Source organism: Centroberyx gerrardi, chromosome 20, assembly GCF_048128805.1.
Source record: "Centroberyx gerrardi isolate f3 chromosome 20, fCenGer3.hap1.cur.20231027, whole genome shotgun sequence".
NCBI classification, from domain to species: Eukaryota; Metazoa; Chordata; class Actinopteri; order Beryciformes; family Berycidae; genus Centroberyx; species Centroberyx gerrardi.
This window is the reverse complement of record NC_136016.1, coordinates 12,740,722-12,752,051: the sequence shown is the minus strand read 5'-3', so window position 1 is coordinate 12,752,051 and position 11,330 is coordinate 12,740,722. Positions and strand designations below refer to the sequence as shown.

General features: G+C 43.3%; 1 protein-coding gene across 1 annotated transcript in view; it reads left to right on the top strand.

The window, feature by feature from the left end:
- Positions 1-4,029: 4,029 nt before the first annotated feature.
- The window catches only part of LOC139914419 (uncharacterized), a 110,113-nt gene continuing 102,812 nt past the window's right edge, over positions 4,030-11,330 (top strand). Inside the window, exon 1 of the mRNA XM_078290691.1 lies at positions 4,030-4,146. Within this exon, the coding sequence (XP_078146817.1) occupies positions 4,030-4,146 (117 nt within the window). The remainder of the gene's footprint in view (positions 4,147-11,330) is intronic.

The following is an 11,330-nucleotide window of genomic DNA, read 5'->3' as shown; positions in this document are numbered from 1 at the left end:
TCCCACTCTAACAGTTAGGCCGACTCGTTGCCATAACAACAAAGTTCTTAACTCAAGATTAGCCGGGGGGAAGGTGGCTAACATTCCTACCTCAAAATAAGTCAGTTGTAATATTTAAGTAACAGACCGTCTTAATTAGACTAGTCCAACCTGAGAATCTAAGACCAGTCTAAGGTTTAGACTAGTCTTAAACTAGCTTTATGCAACTGGAGGGTAGCAGCACCTTGTAATTTACTTTCAGCGTTGTGACCTTTCCTTCTTTATGAGGTAAAAGAGAGTTGCACTTTCTTCTCCAATGAGAAACATGTGTACACAACCATTCAGAATTGAGTGTAGATTATTGTTTACACTAGATGCTGCCATTGGTAACACTGACTGTGTGGCACATTCAAGTCACCTCAAAGGGATTAATCACTCAATGGCTAATGCCCAAAGGAAATGTCAGGTGCTCAATGGCTGCAGTGTAGCTTGGCTGTTACAGTTCAAGCTTACACATACCATACAAAATATTTCATACCAGTAGCTGATATTCCCACTTTCCCTGTGATGTTGTTATCTGTCGGCGAAAGAAAGAGGTTTGTGATACAATTTAAGAAACAGTGAATTGGAGGTAATGTTCATGCCTGTAAATACTACTTGCCTGCATTGAGGCATACTGTACACACACACACACACACACACACACACACACACACACACACACACACACACACATGCATGAATACATATATACATACATGCTTACATAGTACAACAAGCACCAATCCAAAGCATTACATTATTAGTGCTATGTGATTTTACTCCGCACAGTAGTTATTGCTGTGAGTATTCATTTTTCAGGTTTAAAAAGCTTAGAAAAAGAAAAATAGCAATCCATGTGTGTCTCCTCTCCTCTCCTCTTTGTTATTGTCTTCTTGTAGGTAGGACTCCCCTTCCCAGATAGCCAATTACTGCTCCCTCACACCCCAGGTAGCCAATAGCAAGCCTCCTTCGCTGTCACATGTCATTGTCACGAGCTAGAGTCCCATCCCCTTTCCATATTGTTAATATTCAGAGGCTGCAGTCTGCCGACATGAGCTCATACAGACATACACACACACATACGTACACACACACACATACACATGTATATTGGAAACATATCAGCAGACATGGAAGCATGCAGAGATGCATTGATATGTACAGTATCCTGAATTTACACATTGACAGTAAACTGTATGCCGTTGTTAGGACCACTATACAACTTTATAGGAAGGTAATCTTATAGGAATAGGATCTTTTAGGAATAACCTGATATTTTGAATTTTAGTGTGGTGTTAGTTCATTAGGCTAGGCGCTTGTTACATTGTGGATTACAAAAAATTACAAAAAAATGCTCCTCATGAAACCCAATGGGTTAGTTACTTGAAAAGAGCTAATAGCGAAGAAATAACTAAAGGTAGGCGATCCCTTTAAGGTATGGTTTTCTTCTATGAGAATAGCCATTTATTATGAATAATGAATCAATGCCTGAATAATTGATCAATTAATGCACAGCAGCATAGTGCACAACAGCTTGATGAGCTTTTGATGGGCAACATAAAAATGCGAATTCATTGCTCAAACACCAGTGAAAATATTCTTGGTTTTCCTTAATCATTGTGTTGATTGAGCCCCCTGCCTCATGTTTTTGTGTCTTAACCACATTACTTTTTTTCGTTTTTTTCTCATGGGAGGCATGATCCTCAACATCTTGCCCTATATGAGAGATATTTTAATATCTGATATGTGTCTTCTATGGCAAGCTCCAATATGAGAAGCTCTAATATGCCTATTACATTATTGACTTATACAGTAGCTGGTATAGGTCCCACACTCTGCATCTATCCTACATTAGTACTACAGCATTTCCCACAACAACAATTGTCTCTTGGGCAGTGCCGAAAGAAACAAATGAGGCTCCACAGTCCTACTCAATTGCTGAGGCAAAGTATTACTGACTCTATTCCAGTTGATTTTAAGAAACTGGGTATCTCCCAACGACAATGTTATGTAGGATATTTAGATCATCATTTAGATTGAGATCTTTTTTCAAGAGAGACCTGAGAACAGAAAACATTCATAAAAATGACAAAGACAGTGCAGAATATAATTCAGTCACATCTTCCTGCCTCAGTCAGCAACATACAGGGACATTCATTAAAAAAATTGCAAACCCTGTAGAAAATATGAGACACCATCGGTTTAAAATCAGTGAGGGGGACAATACATTCTAATTTCAAAGTTCTTTGCAGATACTTGGAGCTGGCACAAAGGGAAGCAAAATGACACCCATAATACTAATGACACCTAGACAATTTGGCAAAACTTGGTCAGTGGCTCTGACACAAACCTAGTCCTGTCCTTAGATGTGACAGCCAGTAGACAATACCAGACAAAACCCCAACTTAAATGGCTTCTATTGAAACCAGGTCTGTTTCACTTTGGTTTTCACTATCAGAATCAGCATTTTAGAAAAAAGACTGTGTGGCACGGCCATGAGACGGGGGGGAAGGGGAGTGTGGGTGTTAGATATATAGCCTAAACAAAGACTTGGGGGTGGAGGGTGGGTGGGATTAAGTGTGGAAGAGAATGAGAGGAGGAGACGGCGGAGGGAAACGAAGGGATGATGGGTGTAAGATAGAAAGCAAGAGATGAAGACAATGAAGAGGTTAAGAGTGAAAGAAGTTTCATAATAGAAACATCATGGCTGCTCACTTAGCGCACCGCGTGCACACCGCTCTGTGGTGGAGGATACTCGGTGTGTACGTGAGTGTGTGTGAGTGTGTGTGAGTGTGTGTGTGTGTGTGTGTGTGTGTGTGTGTATGCGTGCATCTGTCTGTGTGTGCTTGTGTGTGCAATGATGTGAAGTATCATCCTCTCTTTCTCTCTCTTTGTCTCTCAGGCATAGCCAGCTGGTGACAGAGCAGAGGCATCCATCCATCCCTGCTGCCTCCTTTTTCTTTCTGCTGTCCCAGCTGCTCTCTCTCTCTGTCTCTCTCTATGTCTATCTGTCTCTCTCTCTCTCTCTCTCTCTCTCTCTCTCTCTCTCTCTCATTCTCTCTCTCTCTCACTCAGTTGGTCTTTTCGAGTCTCCTCCTCCTCCTCTCTACCTCTCTCTGCCTCTGTAGCCCCCCTCCTTTCTCACCCCCTCTCTCCTCCTTCTCTCTCTCCACCTCCTTCCCACTTTCATTTCCCTCCCGTGTGTGTGTCTGTAGAACACATCGCTGAGTGTGAGTGTGTGCGTGCGCGTGTGTACAGAGAGGATGGCTCGGTGCTCAGGTGCAACCGGGGGGTTGGTGGAACCAGTCAAGCAGGCAACAGGACCAGACTATTTACCCAGAGGACAGTGCACTCTGCTGGGCTAGGGGCTGGAGCTTTAGCCCCCTTCTAGCATCTGCAACCCTGGAGCTCCATTAGTTAACCTGTAATCAAGCTGTTTTTATATATGCATTCTGTATTGGAACAATCAAAAGGACTCTTTTACCTGATTGTGGATCATGTGAATGACTCAATTTTCATGTTCCTTATCAAATAGAACTAAAGGAAATTCTTTGTTTTTATATTTGCGATCGGTGGCACTTATTTTGCGCTTTGATTTTGCACTAAGGAGTGAAGGAGCTGCTTTCCCATCAGTGGATCTTCAGGAGGTGAAACAGAGGAGTATGCTATTTTTTCTGCCATTGGCATCTTACAATTCTTCCCCTATCTCTGTCCTGCCCTGAGCAGGACCTGGGCATCTGCAGTGTGTGGGTAGCTACTAGGGGAAGGAAAGAACAAAAAGACAGAAAGAAATCTTGAAGAAGAGGAGAGGAAAATCCTAACTGCACCATCTCCTTCTCACACACCTGTGAGGGTTCCCTCTCTGACAATAAACAGGGAGAGAGAAATAAGGCTCTCAGAAGAGAAGACTAAGAGGAGAATTTGGTGCACGCTTCATCCCTCTATCCATCCCTCCATCTCCCTCCTTCTCTCGTTCCCACCTGTGAGGATTAATTGAACTCGAGCAGCATGGCGCACGCCGCCTCACAGCTGAAGAAAAAGGCGGACGAGAACCTTAATGCAGTGGAGGATGAGAAGGAGAAGAAGAGGAAGGCGAGGAAACGTTCCCGCGAGCTGAAGAAAAAGGTAGAGGAGAGGAGGAGGAGGGAGGGAAGGATGGAGGAAAATGAGCTGAGAAAAAATGAGGTGCCATTGGGTACAGAGAGAGAGAGAGAGCGAGGGATGCGAGGTGAGGAAAAGAAGGGAAGAGTTTGGGAGGCAGAGAGATTACGAGATAGGAGACGGAGGAGAAGAGGAGGCGAGAGGTAAAGGAACAGAGGAAAGAAAGGAGTGTGAGAGAAGGAAAGAGCACTGACAGAAGGGAAGAAAGGCTGAGACGTGTCGTGCTGTTTGCTGAGTCTGGGAGGTTTTCTTTTGTCCTGGTGCAGCCTCTTCTCACACACACACACACACACACACACACACATGCACACACAGCGGGATGAGGGGGTCCCATTGGGAATATTGAAGGGGGGTGAGGGGATGAAAGTGTGGAGAGGACAGAGAAAGATGGATGAGGGGGAAGGAAAGCAAGAAAAGAAAGAGAGAACAGGGATCAGCTATAGAGGGCAGATTGGTATTTTTGGCAGTGCTACTATTGATATATTTTCACCTCCTTCTGTTTTACTGTGTGTGTGTGTGTGTGTGTGTGTGCGTGCGTGTGACAGAGAGACAGAGGCATGTTCACTCGTTTCACTTACAGATGACAGTAACTGCTGAGTTACAAAACATCTCTACAGTAGTGACTGTCACAGCAGGCCTGAGATATCCACTGTGTCGAGATGATTGTTTGATATAATGACTCCATTCTTGAACAAATCTAAAAATATCTGACTACTAAAACATTTATCGTCACCATACCAAAAATTCCTCTCTCTTTCTCTCCCTCTTTGTTAACTTTCCTACATGGAACCACCTCTCAGCCTCTCTCATACTCCATCGCATCACACTGTGCATCCCACCGCCCCTGATTCATCTCCCTCTGCTGAAATCTGAACTAACACGCACAGTTAGTGGACAAAGGATCGGGCCAATGAGCTAAAGTTGTTAATTTTGTGTGTGTGTCTTTGTGATTCAATATGGATGTCAGCTCTTTTGACATAAAATCTGTACTGCGTTGTACATTAGTCAACAGCGCAAATCAGACTGAGCCAAAAGCTTCGGGAGTCACACCCTGCAGTTAGGTGTGGATTGTGAGTGTGTGTGTGCGTGTACAGTGAGCTGGCTATGTGCCTGTGTGTGTGTGTGTGTGTGTGTGTGTGTGTGTCTACATGCGTCATTGGGCAAGGGCGATGTTGAGACAGGATCTCACACACACACGCACATGCATAAGCTTAGTGATCAATAGGTCCTATTGACGTCAAATCAATACTTCTCACTCCATTGACAACTTCATTTGGCAAAACACAAACATTTCAGCTGAAGTCTACTACATTGATATGTGGTCCAGTGTTTACGAGAGTTTGAATGTGCGTGTGTGTGTTTGTGTGTGTTGAAGTGTGCTTGTGTGTAATTGCGTGTGCTTAAAATCATTACCGCTTGTCCGTTTGTGTGCACATACTTACATTTCTGCTTGCGTGTGTGTGTGTGTGTGTGTGCTGTCCAGCCTGAAGCCTTCATTAGTCAAGGCCTAGCCACCTGTCACAAAGGGTCAATACCAATGACCTCATCAGCATTAAGGTCAGATAGCCTTGGAGCAGAATGTATAGAGACGTATAGAGTGTTAGTAGCTGTACCACAAAGGGATGCACCAATACCACTTTTCTGTATAGTGATTTGAATGTTCACTTGGCTGGCACCTTTGAAAATGCTGTAGGCCTAATGGATGTTAGTATCGATGCACCATGGCACTCAGAAAGCTCAAAGATAGCATTCAAGAGCTAAAATCAAATTTTCCAGTCCGTCTTCGGTTGTATTTATACTGGTGGTTAAATGCGGCATAGTGCCTTATTTTAATAGAATATTAGTATCTCCAATGGGGTTTTACTTCCAGAAAGTGGACGAATTTGTATTGAAATATATATATGAAAAAATAACACTTGCCGAATTTTGATCCTGATATGAATTTAAAGGCCTCAGAAGGTATAAAAAGGTATCAACCAGCTTCATTGTGTTCTTCAATGAGTTTCTTTCAATGAGATTTTTGGGTTGTGTGGAGAAGCTACATTTAGCATGGTCTGAGTCTATTTAGAAAAGCAAACAACAGAAAATGATATACTATATTCCATTATGAAAGGTATCCAAAAAAGGTATTGTTTTAGAACCAGTCTCAAATTTAAGCTATCAGAAGCCGTATTGATATTGAAAAATTGTCAACAGTAACAGGTCCTTCTTACTGTATTAGTGTATTGGGTGTTGGACAGAGCATAGTATAGAAATGACAAGTAAGTGAGGAGACAGGTTTGACCTTGACAGCATTAGCTGTGATGTGAGCCCATGTCATCACAGCCTTATGGTATCCCTAGGCAACAGGTGAGGGAAACGTGTTGCTACAGTATTGTGTGTGTGTAGGGTGACATCAGCAGTTTCCCAGCGTTTGTAGCGTAATGTTGGGAGGAGGATATCAGCTATCCTGGCCCCACTCACGGTAAATCCATAACACTGTCTGCCTTGGGCCAATTCTTGGCACCACAACGCAAAATATCGTCTCCCGTTTCTCTTTCTTCTCAGATCGCCTCACCTCAGTTGCCTTTCTTTTCCTTTCCTCACCTCACCCCTCCTATCTCTCTCTCTCTTTCTCTCTCTCTCTCTACCTGGCATGGCTTCCACTCTCCCACTCAGACGATGTAGATAAAGCAGATACTACGCCATCCTAGATGTCTGACTCCAAATGGTGTTTTTAGACCGCCATCTCTCTCCCTCTGTCTCTCCCTCTCTCTCTTTCCCCACTCTGTCTCTTTCTCTCTCTCACTCTCTCTCTTTATGTGTCTTAAAGTGTTTGCTGTCCTCAATACTTCCACATGGTCTATAAGGATTCATTATTCTGCACTGATGTAAAAGCATATCAGCATCTCTGCTCTTGCTCATCATTAAATTTGTTTATGTCATATTATATATCTCTCTCTTCTTTCTATTTCTATTATACACACACAGTCTAAACAACATTTCTTAATGTGATGCAGTGCTGCTTCAAATATGATACCTTTTACAGTAGGATGCCATGGATGCTATATACCTATTTCAAAATTGATTTAGTAAATGCATTTATGCCTACACATTCAGTGCCCTCTGCAGTATAGGGGTGTGTGTGGTTCTTACAGGAAGCCCAAAACACTTCCCCCACATTACAAGCACCATTGAGACCAGTGTACTGAACAGCTACCATTAAAGCTATTAGCTATATGCACCAAACAAAGCCATACTAAGCTATGAGCTCAATGCTCCAGCAAACCATTAGTTGTGCCTCTCATAGCACTGCAGTCAGTCAGTCAGTCATGCTTTTTTACAGATTGGTTAGATGGCTGGTTAACTGACTGACTGACTGGCACACTGGATGACTTAGCAGTTGCTTTGCTGGCTGACTGACTAACTGACTGGTGGCTGTCTGACTGTCTAACTGTCTGTCTAGTTGTCTGGGTCGCTCACTGATTGGTTGGCTGACCGACTTACTGATTAACTGGTCTGCTAACTTTCTGTCTGGTCTCCTGACTGACTGACTGATTGGCTTAGTGAGGCTACATATCATACAGTGCATGCTAAAGCAATGTCTTCTTTCTTTGTTTCAAGTGCCATTCATACTGAAAACTTTAACCCTTGTATTGATATTTCTGTTGTGTGGGCAACCCTTCCAAGGCAGTGGGAATGGATGATATTGCCTTCAGCAGGGATGGAGATTGGCAACAGGATAAATTCAGTGTCTAACCACATGGGCTTTAAGGAAGAGTAGCGTAATGAAAAAAATACTTTTAGTCAGAATTGTTGGCAACATTTCCCTTCTCCCTTGTTTCAAAATGCTGCCTGTATATTATGGACTTTATGCTTAGTGATTGTGTGACTGTAGACGCTACTGCAGTTTGATGCAATCAGTGGTGGCTGAAGTTGGTTGGTTGGGTGTGTCCAAGGTGAGAAAGAGAGAGATGACCTCTACTCTGCCCTTTCTCTCACAACACGGCCACACACACACACACACACACACACACACACACACACACTTGCACAAATATATTCATATATATTCACATGCAAAGACAGTTCGATGGAAGAAAGATGGAGACAGTGAAAATCACACAGACATTATGACATAGACAGATTTTTTTTAATTTTATTTTTTCAAAGATGACTATTTCAATCATTTTTTTTATTAACTGGGTATTAATAGAGGGAGTCACAGAGAGAAGGGATGACATGCAACAAAGGTCAGATGCATCTGTAGACGTCAAGCGTTTACTATTTTGAATGGAGAGGAGAATTAGGGAGGAGGGATGGGAACGCTGTTCTTCTGAGGTTTATTTTGGGCAGAACTCAATTCCAGTTTTTTTTCATCTGCAGCCTCCTCTCCTCTCCTCCCCCCAGCCTATCTCTCTTTATCTTTCTCTCCCTCCCTGGTTCCCTCAATCCCTCCCTCCCGCTATCTCTGTCAGTTGGCAGAGGGCTGTATTGTTCTGCCACACTTCTGCTGCTGGGAACAGGGGGGGTGCACACATACACACACACACATACACACACACACGCGCACGCACAAACATACGCGGCTCCCTTGTGACCAGCCACCCTACCACATTAATCCCCTGACACTTCTTTAAGCCAAGATTCTTATTTGAAGCCCACTCATTCTTCCTCCTCCTTCCCTCTCCCTTTATATCCCTCCTGCCCTCCCCTCTCCGCTCATCTCCTCCCCTATTCCCCCTATATTTTTTTTATTTTAACCCCCCACATTCCCCCCTCTCATCTTCATTGTCTGTGTTTAGAGGATCATCTCTATTGTCCCACTCCACTAGACCCCCTGCCCATATAATTAGAGATTCTTTCCTTTATTTTCTTTCTCTTCTTTCAATGTCTGTTCCATATGAGTACACAGATGGTATATATTTACTACTGTAGATATGTGCAGCTGAAGGGTTTGAGGAAAAACAATATTGTCTATCTATAGGGGTAAATTCACTCAAAATTTAGTATTTTAGAATTCAGTGTTAGTATTAGTATTAAGTATTTTAGAATGACTTCAATTTTGTCATTTTGTAAGATGCACCTTTTACAAATGGATGTTGACCTCATTTTTGCATGAACATTTACATCTCTGTAGCCTCAATACCTTTACATGTTCTAGGAGGATTTATCGGGCTCCACATTTTTCCCCTTGCTCGTTGTTAAATCTGCATTCAGAACAAGAACATACTCAACATCTCTTCCATCACTCAAACTCTCTCTGTCATGCACATAAATAACATTTCTAAATAACATTTTGTAATGTGATGCAATACTGTTTCTCCTGTGCAATATGTGTGTATATAGTCCTTAGAAGAAGCCCAAAAACATGCAATACATCTCTCTCTAGTTCTCAGCTATAATGAGGCTCTTTGTCTTTTTTACTGAGTTCACATGACTCAATCTTGCGTATTTCTTTCCTTATTCTTTCATTTCTCATGTCCTCTACTTCAACCCTAATCCTCTACCCTTCCCTCTTCCCCTCGCTCCTTCATTCTCTGCCTCACTGCTGGTTTGTGATGCCACTTACAGAAACTGTGATGAGATACTGTCACACTGTGTGTTCGCCCTCAATCAACACATAGGGACCTGCTGGAAAATGAACGTTAAAGGGTTTCTTCTGTCAGAAGGATGCAAAAAGTTTTAAGATAAGGGTTTTTTATGGGAAAAAGGAAGGGAAAAGATGAATAGTTTCCACCCTTTACACGCGTGAGTGCACCAGATGCCGACCTTGACACTCCGACAGCACTCAGCAAGGATGACAAAGTCGGAAAGGAGGAATCTAACGGAGGAGAGAACATTATGAATTATAGAATGACTCCATTACAGAGGAGAGGAGAGGGCTGGAGAAGAGAGAAGATAGAGTAGAGAGCTAAGATGAGATTTGAGAGGAGGAAGGGAGGGTTAAAGACCAAAGAAGTGAGGAGAGGCGAGGAGAGGAGGAGGAGGAGTGGGGAGTGTGGGGAAGAGCGGAGATGATGAGAGAATGACAGGGGAGACGAGACGGGATGGTAGAGAATACGAAGGTAGCATGTTTTTTTGCCACCCTCAAAGCGCCAGGCTATATCGCTCACCGTAACGGGGGGGGGGTGTCACAGGGCCACAGGATTGGTGCAGAGGCTGTCAAGCACCGTGATTGGTGGATAGGGAAGATTAGGGAGGGGGGGCTGCGGGGAGAGGTATTCCACACCCACGCAACATAACACATCCCCAACATACTGCAAAAGACAGAGAAGGGAGCGAGGAGGAGGGGTGCATGATAAAAACAAATTAAGGAGGATGGGAGTGAGAGAGGGGCAATAAGAGAGAGAAAGAATTATATCGGGGAGAGCGAGTGGCAAAGTGCGTGAGAGCTGAGTACTACAGTTCTAACTGAGGGAGAGAGAAAATTGCAGAGGGGGCTAAGAGAGAAAGAGAGAGAGAGAGAGATAGTATGACAGGGAGAAGATGAGGATGTTGTTAGTTAAGCCTTTTATCCTCCCTTCCTCCGCTTCCCTGCAGCTCTGTTCTTTCCTCTGCAGTGGGAGATAGACACTAAGAACTGGGACATTCCATTCACACACACACACACACATGCACACACACACATGCATACACACACACACAAACAGACACAGCAGTATCTCAGCAGGTTGAGCCCATACCGCCCTCTCATTTCAGTAAATACACCACTCTTTGTATTTTGCCAATGCTGCAAACAGCATTAGTTTTTAGCAAAGTCACATGACAATATACGTATATTGAGCTAATTTCACTGAAATTAAATTCCTCCTTGTTGGTATGTATTCAGCTTTTTGAGGTGATGTTGCCGGCATGTTAGGGACAGGTATTGGTGATATAATCAGTGTGCGTTAGGCCGAAGAAGTATCACGACTTTCTGTGGAAAAAAAAAGAATGTGAATACAGTTTAGTCCTCACGTTTTGGGGTTATTTGAGGTGGTGGTAGGCAGGGGTTGGTGAAATAGACATTGTCAGCAGCAAAAAAGACTGTAGTCAGTGTAGTCGGTACGCTCCAGATAAATCCATGATCAGGAAAACGCTGGAATATCACGTGAAAAAGGAGAAAACAAGGGACAGGGAAACTCCCCAGATCAAGGAATGAGGTTTTAAGCCTCTGTAGCTGCATA